Here is a 17,238-nt window from a genome sequence, read left to right as displayed (position 1 = left end):
TGTGTCCTTATTTTGTCTCCTTCTTTATGAGGTCTTGCTGATCAGAATAGTTTCTATTAAATTTAAACACTTAAATCCTGTTTCTAGTAGTTACCATTGATATTGCTTCCCTCCTGCTTAGTCATATTTGCCCCAATCAGTATTTCTCATACAGTACTTTTCTGGTTTTGTTTTAACCCAAGTCAACCTTATCCTGTGGTTTTTCTCTCTGTTTCAGTAAAAGTTCTAGAAACTTCTGTGCATCAGAGATAGTATAATTCCTATTCAGGATTTCCTTCTCTCTCAGGAAGGAACATGGCGACTTATTTAATTATTGAAAAGGTTGGCTAGTATCCAAGCCAGTAATATAGTGATGTGGGATCAATACTGGTTTGAATATTAGGGATCAGTGGCTGAAAACTATCTCCCTTATCTTGGATTGATCACTTTATCTTCTGCTGCCTTCAGTTTCCTTATCTCTAAAATGGAGGCATTGGATTGCTTCTTTAATTCTAACATTGTTTCTAGTTAGTTATAACAAGCTATCATTGTTGAGTTCCTGAAATGTGCCAGTCACTCTTCCAGCTGTTTTATCTAAGTGATCTCCTGTAGGTCATCATTCTTCTGTGGTGTAAATGTTACTGAGTCCATTTTATAAATTCACTTGTTACTTTGGTTCACAGATAGTAAGCAGTTCTTCTAAGGTCATAGACTGGCAGAGCTGGGATTTGAACTCAAGCCATGCTCTTTCCATGGTATGCCACCATCTCCCTATAGGTGTTACTTTTGCGTCTTTTAAGTCTAGCTGTTTTCTCATTACCATTACAAGTTTCCACATGAAGTACATAATACTGTATACGGAAATGTTTATTTAAAATAAATGCCATTCACTGTACCCTGGCTTATTGGGGGCCAGGTTTTCACTTTTATTTTATTTTATTTTTTTAATATCTTTATTGGAGTATAATTGCCTTACAATGGTGTATTCGTTTCTGCTTTATAACAAAATTAATCAGCTATACATATATCCCCATATCTCTTCCCTCTTGCGTCTCCCTCCCTCCCACCCTCCCTATCCCACCCCTCTAGGTGGTCACAAAGCCCTGAGCTAATCTCCCTGTGCTGTGCAGCAGCTTCCCACTAGCTATTTTACATTTGGTAGTGTATATATGTCCATGCCACTCTCTCACTTTGTCCCAGCTTACCCTTCCCCCTCCCCGTGTCCTCAAGTCCATTCTCTAGTAGATCTGCATCTTTATTCCCATCCTGCCCCTAGGTTCTTCATGACATTTTTTTTTTCAGATTCCATATATATGTGTTAGCATATGGTATTTGTTTTTCTCTTTCTGACTTCACTCTGTATAACATCTACCTTACTACAGATAACTCAATTTTGTTTCTTTTTATGGCTGAGTAAAATTCCATTGTATATATGTGCCACATCTTCTTTCAGGTTTTCACTTTTAAATGTTCATTAAGGTGGCTAATCTTTTGTGTGTGTTGACTGTCAATTAAGAGTAGAGGAGAAATTGTATTTTGTTGTATTTTAGTTACATCGTTGAACAAATAATCATTGTTGCCACTTACACCATAGTCTACTTTTTGTCCTTTAATTAATTCCTCATGGAAAATGTTTTAAATGTAGGCTTAGCAATTCTTCTTCATGAATATGAGAAATGGGAAGAAGGTGGGTGGAAAGATTTTTATATGCTAGACAGAGCTGATTTCTTTAGTCTGTAAACTTGCTCCATTATTCTCCTACCTTATCCAATTTTTCCACTTTTGTAATTTCAACTTGATAAATATCCCTTGTAATCAAAATATGTAAAATTATGATCTTAGATGTGTGATCTGTTAACACTAGAATTTATGGTGGGTCCTATCCACATTATTTTTTTTAATAGAATATCTCTCTCTTTTTTTTTTTCCTGTTTGTGTTTTAATGCCTTATTCATATGGGTAGGCCGTCTGTAATTTTCTTAGAATTTGAGTACAACCACTGCAGCTATTAAAAAGGGAGCCAATGGCAGCCAAAGCCAACCAATTTTAAAGGGAGAGGGTTCTTTTCTATCAACTTCTAAATGCATTGTTTTACAGGTATTATTTATAGTTAATTGTTTTTTAATTAAGAACTTGTTTAGGGCGTTATTATCTTTTTTCCTTTCTGTTCTTTGGCCATTTTACTGCTGGGAAGAGAAGAGTTAACTTAATAGGCCCGAGACAGCTTTCCTCAGGAGGGCCTGCTTGCAAGGTAGGCCCTTGTCTGTCATCTAGGAACTTGAGTGATAATCATTTCTCTACACTGATATGAAACCTTCCCTAAATGATAAGGGTAGCTACTGTGACTGGACCTTTTGTACAAACAAAATGTGGTTTATGCTGAACACCTGCTTTCCTTCTGGGAGTCTGGAATTTTGGTACATACTAGGCAGACAGTGCCTAAGTGACTAGCCCCTAATTAAAACTATGGGCACTGAGTCTCTGATGAGCTTCCCTGGTAGACAACACTTCACACGTGTTGTCAGAATTCACTGCTGGAAGAATTGAGCATGTCTTGTGTGTTTCCACTGGGAGGGAGAAGACTCTTGGAAGCTTGTACCTGGTTTGCATTGGTCTTCACTGCATGTCCTTTACCCTTTGCTGATTTTGCCTCGTATTTTTTCACTCTAATAAATCTTACCATAAGTACAACTATATGCTTCAATATGCTTCTAGTTCTGTGAATCCTTCTAGCTATCACCAAACCTGAGACTCTCAACACAACTACCCATTAATATATTTTCCCACCTGAAGAAGGAAAGAGAAAAGAAATCCGTTCAAATGTATGAAGTTTTAGTAAGTTGGAGCTTTTATAAATCTTTTGGTAATGTACTGTGAAGGGAATCAAAACATGCCACCTGAAAATATGCCACTTTGGCATATTGAGTATTTTCAGCCAAGGGCACTTGAGAACCAGTAGATGCAGGAAGGGCTCTCTGACCTCCTGTTCCTACCTAAAAGCATGTCAGTATTTCCCATGAGGAAGGTGCCCTCCCTGTACCAGGAAACGGAGAACATTGTCATCATTGAAGACTGGGAGTTGATGCCAAAATGGATCTGTACAAACAAACCTAAAATAACCCTTATCTTTAATTCCCCCATATATTTCCTAGTCACTTTCCCACTATTAAATCCCTTTTCCTTTGTCTTGTCATCTCTCCATGAATTCTTTGTTAGAAAGGTATATAAGCTCTCAGTCCCAAGCACTTCTTTGCATCTTCCTTTTTCCTGTGAAGGCTCCTATGTATACATAAAAATATTAAATAAAATTCATGTTCTTTTCTCCTGTTAATATGTCTTATGTTAGTTTAATTCTCAGGCCCAGCCACAGAAACTAAAATGGTTCCCTTTAGGATTCTAAAGCTTTTTCCTCCCCTCCAACTGGAAGGAATTCTTGGTAAAAAGTGTGTTTCTGTGTTTTTGGATTGTTCTTATCTTTGATGGTTACTTACATAGTGAGAAATAAATAATGGGCTTAATTAAATAATATGAAATTTAACCAGCTCTAGTAGCTGAGATAATTTCTCACAATTTAAATATAAAAAGTTCTTCAGGGTAGAAGATGCTTCTAGGAATGTATGACAGTAATGTTGGCATTGAAAATCATCATAATGGAATAAATAAGAAAATTGCCTTCCATTTAACATTTCATGTAGTACATAGGAGGAGACTAATATTTACTATACGTGCCTACCTTGAAAGCATTTATCCATGCATTAATGATGTGTTTGTATGCTTCATGTGCTCTCTCTGTGTATATGTGTGTAATGTGTGTGTATGTATGTATGAGTGTGTGTGTTTATTGGAGGAATTGTTATGAGGGTTCTATAGTATAATCTTTTGATTGATGGGGAGAAATGTTTATTACAATGAGATTATTCTGATTGGTTTTTTGAGGAAGATGGATTAAAGAGAATCTGAAAACAGTGACTGAATAGGATCTTCCTATTATGTTGTTAAGCTCTGGGCTTGCATATATTAATCCTGTGCCTATTCTTGTGCTCTGTAATTACAGAAGGATAAATAATGCTGAACTTATTTTACTTCTGGATTCAAAAGAAATGCTGGAGAAATTCAAAAAATTTTATATACTCTTGGGTCCATTAGAAATTTGAGACTGTCTAACTGTAACCTCATTTATGTTTGTCAGCTTTTAAAAATTTATCTCTTGTTGATTTTCTCTTTTCCTACAGCAGTTATTTCCAACTTTCTCACTGTATTTAAATATACAAGTCCACCTCCATTTTTATCCTTCCTCAGCAGAGAGCCTTTACTGCTATTTTAAAAAGACTATTTTTTTGTTAGGAGTTGGGCATCCAATAAATTCACTTTTTTGACTGCTGAAATTAAGATGCCCATGGGATTACCAAGTGTAGAAAGTCATTATGTAATTAGATATTTAAAGGTTTGGAGTTGAGAAGATCAGTCTGGCTCTGACTTAGGAATCACTTATATCTCTGTTTACCTATATACTTACCACCAAAGGCATTGTCTAGATGGAATGATGCTTAATACTAGAACCCTATACAGTTATCTCTATTTAAAAGCCAAATATTTGAAGAGACCCAGGGAAGGAGACTATGAAAAAACAGGAAGAAAAAAGAGAACTAGTGAAGAGTATATTATGAAAGTCAGGGAAGAAGAGAGATTAGGAATGAGAAGAAGTAATTGGCAGTGCCACATTCAACAAGGATATTAGGAAAGATTTGTAGAGTCCATTGTATTTGGCTGTAGGTTATCTTTGGGGATCTTGATGAGAGTTATTTTAATTCTGTATCGTGATGGAAACCAGTAACAGTGAATCGAGAGGTGAATTGGAAATAAGATTGTGGGGCATCAAGTGTAGATTGCTCTTTGCAGGAGTTTAACAGGAAGGGAAGAGTACAGGGTGCTGGTTAGAGGATCATGTCAGATTGATAAAGGGTTTTTTTGTTTGTTTCATTTAAAAAAATTACTTTTTTTTTTTTTTTTTTTTTTTTTTTGCGGTACGCGGGCCCCTCACTGTTGTGGGCTCTCCCGTTGCGGAGCACAGTCTCTGGATGTGCAGGCTCAGCGGCCATGGCTCATGGGCCCAGCCGCTCCACGGCATGTGGGATCTTCCCGGACCGGGGCATGAACCCGTGTCCCCTGCATCGGCAGGCAGACTCTCAACCACTGCGCCACCAGAGAAGCCCCATTACTATGTTTTTTTTAAGGTGAGAGAAATAGAGAAGAATGATCCAGTAGGGAAAGAGAGCTTCAGTACATGAAGGAGAGGACATAATTGGTATAGTGAATCCCTTGATGGATGTGGAAGGAAATAGCAAAGGTAGGCTAGTTTCTCTAAAAGATCCCTTTTCCTCAGAGCCTAGAGAGGAGGAGAGACTAACCATTGGTAAGATTCAGGATGGTATATGTAGGAAATTTGGGGGGTGTCCTGCCTAATAGCCTCAATTTTATTTCTCACAGGGGAGCTATGTTATATCCTACAGTGAGTAAAAAGCTGTTAGTTTCTGAGATAGTACAGTGGACTGTGTGGGGGCCTGCAGAAGAATTTCTGGGCACTGAGGATGGCTTTCAGTGTCCCATCACATCAACTGATACTCACGTGTGATTTTCCTTGGAGGACTGAGTAACCTGATACAGGAAATAGGAGATTTTTGTAGTTCCTCCAGAGTTGGTGGTTTTGCTGTTCAAGTTCAGTAGATGAACGGTTTTTAAAAGGAGTTTGAGATGTGAGCAAAGGAGTGGCTAAAGTGAAATTAAGAAAATTAGGTTAAAGAGCCTGGAATTTAAAATCAGCAAAAGGAATATCAAGGGAATGGTCATCCTCTTGACAATGAGGAACAGATGTATCAGAAGAAAAGGAGAAGAAAAGGGAACTGGGAAGATTGGTAGATAAAGCCAGAAGCCTGAGGGGGAGATAATGGGGAGGGGTGGGGTTGGACATACCTTTTGATTCAAAGGTGACAGTTCTGAAAAAAAGGATAGGACTATGGGAGCGGGTGACTGAAGAGGCATGGAGTTAGGGTCCTCTGGGAATCTGAAAGCTTAGTAAAGAGTTGAAAACATGGGCTCTGGAGTCAGACTACCTGGGTCTGAATTCTGTGCCCTCACTTGTTAAGTATGTGAACTTGGGCAAGCTCCAAGTGTTGGTTACCTTTCAGTAAAACCAAGATAGTAAGAGTGCCTTACTTTAGTTTTGTGGTGGCATTGAATGAGGTAATTCATATAAAGCATTTGCACTATCCCTTGCACAACTTAACTGCTTAATAAACTTTAGTAGTAGTAGTAGTAGTAGTTGTTGTTATTATTGCCAGCTCCTTCTCATTTAGATCTCAGCTCATATGTCACCTCCTAAGAGAGACCCTCCCCAGCCACGCTGTAGAATATAGACCTGTCCAAGTAGCTGTCCGTCATCACCTTGTACTATCCACTCTTGGAATTTAGCTGATAGTCTGAATATCTCCGCAGTTAGATTATTATCTTCTTTGGTGTTGTAGCCAGATCTTATTAACCTTTCTGTAAATTATCTGCCTAACACATAGCAAGTGAAACCACTCTCCCAAGTCTTTGTTGTGGGGAAAAAAATGGTGTCTCTTTCTTGATCTGGAAAACCACTTGAATACTGCTTGTTAATAAAGCTGATTTCTGGCATGGTGGTAAAACTTTTAGATAAGGGCAAAGGGGTAAACCACCATCACTAGGGTTTTCTGATCTCATTTTAGAATTTTCCACACAAACAAGTGCACAGTTCTCAATTTACTATTTTGTTTGGGTGGATAAAGAAGTGACTCATCTCTTCCAGGCTGCACTGAATTTAGCAAACTGAGCAAATGCAAACCTCTTGTTTTCGAGGCATTATTTTTATGTTATTGCCATAATGCCACACCATGACTTTAATCATGAGAGAAATTTAACTTTATTTGAGCCACAGTTCAGGGATGATGAATCTGGAACTGAACATTTTGCTGTTAGAGTCATAGGAGGTTTTTAAATGTTTCCAGTCTCTGTTTGTAGGTGCTTCAGGACAGTGTAGATGATGTTTATTGTTTGTCCAGCTTGCAGCATCATCTTAGCCTTCTGAATCCAGTCTTACTTGGACACATGACATTTTCATGTCACCGTTGTAACCACAGGTATTTGGAAACTAAGGCTCAGGAGGGACAGCTTATGGGATGCATTGGAAGCACTTGTATTTGAACTTGTCACTCCCAGAGTTTTACAAGAGTGGCTTAATGTTAATGATTATATTCATTCTTTTATTTGTATAGAATGTTATATAATGTCCTCTCACTTTTGAAGTTAACAATCCAGCTTTGCCCATTCTTCTCAGATTAAAAATATGTATGAATCATGATGATTAAGTGTAAGTTCCAAATGTATTATTGACCACTTTTGGTTTGGGGAAGCTAGCTTTTAAGAGTTTAGGTTCTTAAAAAAAAAAAAAAAAAGAGTTTAGGTTCTTTTCTTGATTAGGTATGTATTCCACATAAATTTAAGTTTATTTAAAAATCTATCCTGCAGTGATTTATGTAAGCTTGAGGTAAGTTCATCAACTTATAACATTATGTTAATTTAGCTGGAAATAACCTATCTATAAATACTTTATTGAGAGTCTTTTAAATGGACTTTCACATACAGTGTTATCTATTACTGATGTTTCTATCATCAATGCTCATTTTTTGTTACAGATTTTTATTTTATTATAACAAAATTTTAGGTGCTGCCCAAAAGTGAAGCGTTACGTGTGATTGCATATAATTGCTCTGATATCTGACAAATTTTAAAACATTGATGTTTCTTCACTTGTACAAAATACTAGGTTCTTACTAAAGTAATGCACATTGTTTTTCTCATCAGCAAGACCTTCTATTTTAGTGATAGTCAATTGGAAAAAAAACATTTTTCCTTTTTGGATAATGAAGTAGTCTAAAAAAGAAAATATTTTTATAAAAAATTATTCTCAACTAATGTGATCATAAAATACATGGAAAAAGATCATATTTTCTAGATTGATTGCTAGTTTAGTGACATTAGTGATTCTTGTTTGATGATATATTATGCATCTAATTTTGACAAGAACGTGTTCCTGATATCTCAAATGCTTTCTTCCTAGAATTTAACATGTGAATTGGAGAACAGGGAGAAACAGCAACTAGAGATGTTGGATGAACTGAAGGAGATCCAGAATCACTTTGAGACATGTGATGCCAGACATAAGCGCGCTGACCTCCAGATCTCAAAGCTGACTCAGCATGCTGAGGATGCAACCAAGCAGGCCGAGCAGTACCTCCTTGAGTTCCAGCAGTCGGAGGCCCTGAGACAAGAGGCAGAGGAGAGGAGAGAAGGGCTGAAGCTGAAAGCTCAGGAGTCCATTAGGCAGTGGAAGCTTAAGCATAAGAAGTTAGAGCGAGCACTGGAGAAACAATCTGAAACTCTTGATCAACTGACAGACAAGAATAATCAGGTATAAAAGCCAGATTCCTGAGGACTGATTTTTGCTGTGACCAAACATTCATTCATATGTCCTTTGAACAAACACTTGAATGCTATGCTGTGCATATAACCTATCAAGATGTTCTTGATAGAAGAGTCTTTATGTCTAGACTATTTCAAGGTAAAAGGTAACTTAGTTTTTAAAACCTTTTTAAAGCCTTTGTAATCTTTTAACATTCTGTGGCTTTTCAGAGTTTACACTTAAAGTAGATCCATTCTCCTCCTCTAGTATAGCTTTTAGTTCCCTAATTTGAAATTATTCTTTAATATCCAAATGGAAGAGAATCACAAAATCTTCCTTAATATCACATGCCTTTTCCCTCAATGCATGTATTTTAAAATCTCATCTATTTGTATATTTCAACTTAAGTATTGCTTAGAAAGAAGCGTTTCAAATGCAGCCATTACTACTGGAGCATTTTCTGGCAGCTTCTATAAGTTAAGTGAGTGACATTGATAATCTCACTCAGCCGTATTATCAGATCTCAAACCTCTTTAAGACTTTTGTGCCTCTTTGATAGCAACAAAAAGCATTTCATTGATCTGTGTATGCATTTCACATCATCTTTTCTCTTGTATAATCAGTTACTTTAAATGGATTTTATGCTCCTATGTTGATTCTCAACTGTATCTTTGCATTGAATTAAACCCAGATGTTTCTAAAGTAATAAGCAGGAAAGTCATGATTGATTTTTATCCATGTTTAGTCTTGGTTTATCACTTCTGCTTTGTCATTTGTCACTTGTCAAGAACTCTGAATGTTCCAGAAGAATAGTCATTTGGATAAGTCAACTTTCTTTCAAAAGAAAGCAAAATGTAGGGCAATTATATTTATAAAATCAATTGTCAGCACTTAAGAGTGACAGATGCTTATTTCATGACAGATGAGCTGTCATGGAAAAAATGCTTTCGTTTTTACATATGAATTTCTTGGACATATAAAAGATGGAGGAAGTGATCACTTTGCGCTCATTATGGAGTGCTTTTCACTTTAACCCATCTGACACTTACTGGATGACTAGTTGCCCCAAGGTAAAGCAGCTCTAAGCCTTTCAGGCTTGAGTCTGAATTGATTTGATCCCAGGAAATTGCTCTACCTTGATTATTCTGTTGTCAGCCTGGTTTGGCAGCTGGTTCAATGAGCCTGGCTATAAGGGAGGTAGCTAGAGAGAAGAGTGGTTGGGGGGATTTATTGATTGATTGAGAACCATCTGGGGATTTTACTTAATTAGAGGAAATTTAGAAGGGTCCACGCCATCAGACAGTATCCTAATCCATGGTACTGAGAGTTATCTAGATTGAGCTTTTCAGAATATTAAAAATTGTTAAACAGTCATTTCCCAGAATACTCTTGATATAATTATTTTTATCACTTAGCATTGCTAATGATAAGCAAAGAAGTAGTTTTAAAGTGATTGCCACAGTTAGGGTAGTATTACAATTATCACAGCAGGCATTGTAATTTCCACTTTAAAAGCCTTAAAAATTAATGCAGCATGTCGCAGTTAGAGCAACGGTTAATCAAGGAAGAAAGGGTAACATATTTCACTGCAAATTCAAGTGTCCAATAAGTCTGTGATGTGGAAATACATTGTAAATAACTTTGGAAAAAGTATATTTTTAATATCTTACTGAATAATGCCTCTAAAGAGTATTTAATTTTTAATAAAATCACAGAGCCACCCTAGGGCAGTAGTAATACAGCCTACTCCTTTTTTGGTTTGTAGGACTAATTATTTTCCAAAAATGACTCCAGGGTATATTTGGAAGTGTATGTTAAAATAAAAATGATACTGGTTTACAAATAAAACACATTATAGTTTAAAGAATGAGTTAATTGTTTAATAAGTAGCCTTGTTGAGCCATTTTATATGCTCAGAAGATGCAATTTTTGGATTTTCAAAGTAGTTCTGTGCCTACTTCCATTTTTCTTTTTCCAGCTTAATTTATTTTCTGCTTTAAGATGTGCCACTTAAAAATTCATTAGAAGGCCAAAGGCTTTTATTCTCTTAAAAATTGCTCTTATTTATTTTTTCCTGCTTTTTACATTTTGGAATCTTAGTAAGATTATAAGATATATATCATATCACAAAACTTCTTCATTACTGAAGAATATGGAATATCAAACAAATAGCATATCATTGCAGAAAAAACCCAGATAGGTAAGGTTGTATACTTTCCTTAAGAGAAAACCAAATACCGTATGCTAACGCATATATATGGAATCTAAAAAAAAAGGGGGGGGGGTTCTGAAGAACTTAAGGGCAGAACAGGAATAAAGGACAGGAATAAAGAACAGGAATAAAGACACAGATGTGGAGAGTGGACTCGAGGACACGGAGAGGGGGAGGGGTGGGCTGGGACAAGGTGAGAGAGTGGCATGGACATATATACACTACCAAATGTAGAATGGATGACTCGTGGGAAGCAGCTGCATAGCACGGGGAGATTAGCTCGGTGTTTTGTGACCACCTAGAGGGGTGGGATAGGGAGAGTGGGAGGGAGACGCAAGAGGGAGGAGATACGGGGATACGTGTATATGTATGGCTGATTCACTTTGTTATACAGCAGAAGCTAAGGCACCGTTGTAGAGCAAATTATACTCCAATAAAAATGTTGGGGGAAAAAAAGGACAATGACATGGATGTTTATATCAGGGAATCATGATATTCTTTAGAGATATGTAGATGAACGCATATTGGAAGGTCTAAAATTCTATTGATATAAATAATCTAATCATAAATTGTGATACTTTTGCCGTTTTTAAAGTGCTTTTTGAAGTCATTGGTTTTTATATGTGCTTTGAAAATGATAAAGGAAAAAATCTGAACTTGGGTTTTGATCATAATGTATACTTTTCTGAATGTTTCCAAATTCATGTTCTTTTTTATAACATGGATAATGGGAATGATCCCTAGGTTTGGTTTGGTTTTGTCTTGTTTTTCTTGTTGAATTGGCAGAATAATTGGCTTGCCCATGTATTGAACTTTTTGCTTGATTTGGCTTCAAGAATCTTAAATTGCCATCTTTTCCTTCTGTGTATTGCCTTCATGCTGAGGGAAATAAAAGAGCTATATGTAATATATACTGTGTTTTAAAATTTGAATTTCTTAATGGTTGAAAAGTAAGAAGGATCAGTGCTAAAGTGCATACTTTTTTAATGTGTAATTGTTATATGCAATTTAAGAAAGGCTAGGGCACTGATATGTTAGTATAATCCAGTAGTCTTTCTGCATGTTCCCTCACATGCAGAAAAATAACCTTTTTTTTCTTTAAAAATGTTTCTTGTCTACCTTTTAGTTAATTCAAAAAACTATATATACTGGGCATCAGGCCTTTGAGGAATTGGTTCCTGTTCCTATAATCACCATGGTTTTAGGCCGTATCATTCTTTTGGCTTCACACCAGCCATTTTCAATCCTCCTCTTATAATCAATCATCCCTTACAGCTCTTCTTCTATGGAAGCAGTGTTTGGTTAGAACATTCCCTTCCCATTGTTCCTGACTGCTACTTATTTCTCCATTTCGCCTCCACATTTCCCAAGGATTTTCACACCTGGCTTTCCCTCAGCCTGTTTCATTACATGTAATTCTTGCCAGTATCTTTGGTGATTTCCAAGTTCAAGTCAGCAACCCATTGAACTCTGTATCCTTATACTTCACTAATTTCCTATTTTATAGTGATCTTCAAATCACTCAGCAGCTAATTTCAATGGCTAAGATTTGTCATCATCTGTAATTTCTCTGTGTTCAGATCTTTTCTAAAATTTCAGTCTCTGTCCACATTTCTTTTATTCCCTTTTCCTCTTTTAACTATTACCATCTGATTTTGATCTTTCCACATTCCTTTGGTTGACCAGCTGTTTCCTGGAATTGGTTTTTTCCTGTTAGACTGGACTTCATGAAAAGCTACTCTGATGACATGTTCACCAGCATCTTCAATTTCTTGCTTCCACCTCACACATTTTACTGATCTTCAATCTGGAATCAACCCAACTCTCTACTTTTTCTGTTCCTGCTCTTGAGTGGTACTAGCAAAACGTACGTAGGATATCAATTGGCTCCTATAGTGGTCTTGGTTACCTCCCTGACCGCACTGCAATTCATTCCATTCCATTAAAAAATTAATGTAGGCCAGTTACTAGACATATAGCCCTCTTCTGATCAAGAACTATTCTTCTGAAGAATGAACTATGAAGTCTGTTGGGGAGCTTCTGGTAAACATTTACTCATTCCTAAAAAAGATAACACTAGGAGGGAGATGTTCCTCTTCTCTGAACGTTGTTATATTTGGCTGTGATGCCAGAAATGGCTGAAGCTATCTTGCTATGGTCCTGAGAATGAAGCCTCACTCCAAGGGAGGGTACTGCTGAGAGCAGTGCAGAGAGGTGGATCTAGAGCTTTGACATACTGTGGAGCAGTTCTGCCTGGAATGATAATAAATTACCTTGTAGTTTAAGCCAGCTTGAACTGGAGTTTTCTCTTACTCTCAGCAGAAGAAATTCAAGCTTATGTGAAACATCAGTTCTAGGAGTAAGGAGCTATAAGTTAAAGAACCTAAAATGTAGGATTGATTAAGTGGAGAAGTGGGGTGAGGACAGGGAGGATCGTACTTTTCTAAAGGAATAATCGGAAAAACTTGCCATGCTGTTGATTGAACCATCAGAAGTCATACCTTGGGACCTTGTTGCTCTGCTTCAGGGAATGGTATTAAGTGACCAGTAGAAAAACTTTAGGATGTTGGAGTCTGTTGTGTACTTATTGCAGCCTTCAGAAAAGTCCTGGAAGGGAAAGACAAGTATAGGTTGAAACTGCTCTGTCTAAAAGCAGAGAGCAAGATTTGGGGGCATTGGGAGACTGAAAATCTGCAATCTATAATCCACATTTACTGAATCTGATAATTTGGAGTATTTTAGAGTTAGAAAAGCCAAATTGTTTATCCATGCAGAAGTTAGTCCAAGCAAGAGAGAGAGGTAGGAAACTTAGCAGAAATTTAAATGGGGTAAAAAGCAAGCCTGGTTTTTCAGGCCCCTTTCAAGTTCTCCTATTTAAGTGCTTCTGGCCAGACAAAGGAGACCCAAATCCATTGTTTTGAATTCCCTCAAGATAAAGGCTATTCAACTGAGGGCCCCTGGGAATGTCCAGGATATTGAGGTGGTGGTTAAGACACTGACATTTTCAGACTCGGAGTCAATGTCTAGACAAAATGTTGGGCTATGGCTACTAGCCAGGCATTAACCAAAAGAAAATAGACAGAACTTACTTAGCTTTTAGTATCTATATTGCCAAAGAAATTCTAAACTTGACCAACATAGTCTGAGACTGTCCACCCAAAGGCTGTCACTTTTGTCATGAATCGATGTAATATTTGGAACACTGAAGCTGAGGGTGAAACATGGAGAGTTGTAGAGTAGCAGAGCCTGAGTTTTGAAGGACTCTTCTTGAGACACCCCATCTCTGGTCTTCCCATCATGTGAGAAAAAGAAATATCCTTGCTGTTTAAACCAACTTATGGTATTTTGAAATCAAAGACATTTTACGTGCTAGGGCCATCTTGGAAATATGATTTTTATCTTCAGGGCTACATGGGAGTCTCTTAACTCAGGGCCAGGGGCCTATGTTATCTGTTCCAAACATTAGTCACTATATTTATGAACCCTCCCCTCATTCTAAGGTCCCTCCCACATCACCCTTACAACCAAGACTGGATTCTGTCAGTTTTTGTCTTCTCTTGTGTGGTATGTAGAGTGACCTCCCAAAGATGTGTCAACCTAACTCCTGGAACCTGTGAATAAGATGAAATATCACTCCCATGATTATGATATGTTACTTGGCAAGTTGATTTTAAGATAAGGAGATTATCTGGATGGACCTCATCTAATCACAGGAGTCCTTCAAAGCAGATAAATTATTCTGGCTGTTGGGAGAAAGGGAAGTCAGAGGGATTCAAAACATGAGAAGGGTTCAGTGTGGTGTTACTGGCTGCAGAGACAGAGGAGTCCATGCGCCAAGGAGTGTGGGTGGCCTTCAGAAGCTCAGAAAAACCCCTGGCCCAAAGCTAGCAAGGAAACACATCCTAGGTCCACAGAACTAAATTTTTCCAACACCATGAATGAACTTGCAAGTGGATTCTCCCCCCAAAGCCTCCAGCTAAAAGCCCAGGTTAGCTGACACCTTGCTTTTAGCATTAGGAGACCGGGGGCAGAATACCTTGCCAGGATTTACGACCTCTGGAAAACAATGAGATAATAAATGGGTGTTGTTTTAAGCCACGAAATTTGTTGGAATTTGTTACACTGCAATAGAAAAATAATACATCCACCCTTAGGCTTATCTATATTTCTAGCCATTTTTCCTGCGTTAAAATCTTTCTTCTAGAGTGAACTCTGTCATCTGTGTTCCAGACTCTTTTCAATCCAGGGACATTGCTTTATCAGTTATCCCCTCTCTTCACAGCTTTGATCACTATCTTGCATAAGTACCTCCCTGAGATCCTGGTTTCTCCTTGAACTTAAATCCCACCCCCACTTTTTGTTTCTCCCTTCCCACTAGTCTTCATCACAACCCTGTGATGTAGCTTTTATAACTATCTTTATAAAGATAAATAATTTCTTTAAGGCCATAGAACTGCTTATGACTGGACTGAGAATCAAATTCAGTTCTCCTGGTCAGAGCTCAACTGCTTAATCCCCTCCTTTTATTATTTCTCATGTTAGCTTCATGCTGATTCTCCCTGTTAAAATGAGAGGGATTTGAGGAAACTACTTTTTTTGGAGTGATTGACTCATTACATTTTATCATGAATTGTTTCACACTGCAGTGTAAAATGTCAAGTATAAAAATGCCTTGAAACTGTTTGCATCTTAACTCATTATTTCTAATTCTAAAATGAATCTTAATTTTTTTTTTCCGGGTTCAAGCCATGGTAGGCATCAGTAACCAGGTACAGAAATGGTCTTGGTGCCAGTGTTGGGGTGGGGGTGGCAGTTTCAGCCTCCTTAGCTGCTGGCTTTTTTGTTTGCATTGATGGATGGTGAGGATTCGCAGGTTAGTTCTTGGCTGCTGTCCCTCAATGTTAGCCCTAACCCCCTAAAAAGGCTGGCGGAGGGCGATGGCCTTCTGGTCCTTTGACTTTTCTTGTGAGTCCTTTCCCAACCTCTCCTAATCTTAAACTCATTTCTACCTTCATGGGACTTGAAGACTCCCTGTTAACATACTGGTGTGTTTCTTGTCACTGTGGACATTATTTGATTAATAATGACTGATTGTACCAAAACCTTTCATAGACTATATTTGTTTGCTTCCCTATATTATCTTCCAAATCTGTTCTGTATGTGTTTTGAGGTGTCTCCTTTTAAAAAGTGTGCTATTGAAATGCAAATCATGTTACTTTAAGTAACACTGTATTATTTCAACCTCTGGTAAATTATAATTGGAGCCTTTTTTTCCCCCATTCTTTTGATCAATTTTATCTTACATTTAAATAATTATTTATGATCATGGATTGATATGTTTTGGTGATGAAAATCTGAAACATATATCTCAGTGTGGTACTACTTCAGAGCAATTGTATTTTTCTTCCTTTTTCTAGCCTAAAAAGTATTTTTCATTAAAAAACCAGAAAGAAATACAAAATATTATTTTATGAATATTTCTTCTCCTTGTGGCTTAAACCTTATTTTTGCTTTCTGGCAGTGTATATGGTGAATTTTACAGTGATTTTTGCTTTCTGTTCCTAACCCAATAGATTCTAAAAGAAAAGGATGAATTGAAAAGCCAGCTTTATGCAGCGTTACAACAAATAGAGAATCTTCGAAAGGAACTGAATGATGTGCTAACCAGGCGCGCCCTTCAAGAGGAGGAGCTTCACTGTAAGGAGCAGAGACTAAGTGATGTTAAGTCTCATCAAGCTGACCTTGAACTAGAAGTCCAGGATTCCCTGGATACCATCCATAGGCTAGAAAGTGAATTGAAAACACAGAGTAAGATTCAAAGCCAGATGAAAGCTGAGAAAGCGCACCTGGAGGAAGAAATTGCAGCGCTGAAGGAGAGCCAGGCCAAGGACCAAGCTCAGCTTCTTGAGATGCAAGAGGCCGTCAAGGACTTGAGTGCCATCCGGGCAGATCTCGCCAATAAATTGGCGGAGGAACAGAGAGCCAGGAAAGAGGTACTCAAGAACATTTCTGACCTCAAGACACAGGCAAAATCTAAAGATGAAGAAACAGCTACAATCATTACACAGTTAAAGCTGGAAAGAGATGTTCACCAGAGGGAGCTGGAAGATCTCACATCCTCATTGCAGAGTGTGAAAACTAAACATGAACAGAATATCCAGGAGCTGATGAAGCACTTCAAGAAAGAAAAGAGCGAGGCCGAGAATCATATTAGGACACTGAAGGTACCCACACTGAATTATCCTGATGATACTGGAGGAAATTTCCTGGTGGCTCATGAAGTTAATAAAGCGTAAACTTTTAGAGATCATTCTGTATTCCCAAGCACTGAAGGGAAGATAGAACTAACAATAAAGAGGCTTATTCATGCCTGTTCAGCCAGGTTGAAATGAGTTATAGCAGCCACCTGGGAGCACCTATTTCAGAGCACTGAATCCCTTTAAAAAGAACGTTTAGCTATTTTGGGAGTTCAGGAAAGGCAGAGGCGGCAGTTAGTCATGGACCTGAAACGTGCCCTCATTCAACATTTATGATCTCCTAAAATATAAAAGGCAAAGACTTGTCAAGG

At 37.7% G+C, this 17,238-nt stretch overlaps 1 protein-coding gene across 3 annotated transcripts in view; it reads left to right on the top strand.

Moving 5' to 3' along the window:
- Positions 1 to 17,238, top strand: part of CEP128 (centrosomal protein 128) — a 442,632-nt gene that overhangs the window by 136,957 nt on the left and 288,437 nt on the right. For all 3 annotated transcript variants that reach the window (XM_082619712.1, XM_082619711.1, XM_082619713.1), the window contains 2 exons: positions 8,117 to 8,467; positions 16,244 to 16,894. In XM_082619712.1, the coding sequence (XP_082475838.1) occupies positions 8,117 to 8,467; positions 16,244 to 16,894 (1,002 nt within the window). The remainder of the gene's footprint in view (positions 1 to 8,116; positions 8,468 to 16,243; positions 16,895 to 17,238) is intronic.

This window comes from Mesoplodon mirus (assembly GCF_964341445.2).
Source record: "Mesoplodon mirus genome assembly, chromosome: 4".
NCBI lineage: Eukaryota > Metazoa > Chordata > Mammalia > Artiodactyla > Ziphiidae > Mesoplodon > Mesoplodon mirus.
This window is presented reverse-complemented; position numbering and strand designations above follow the sequence as displayed.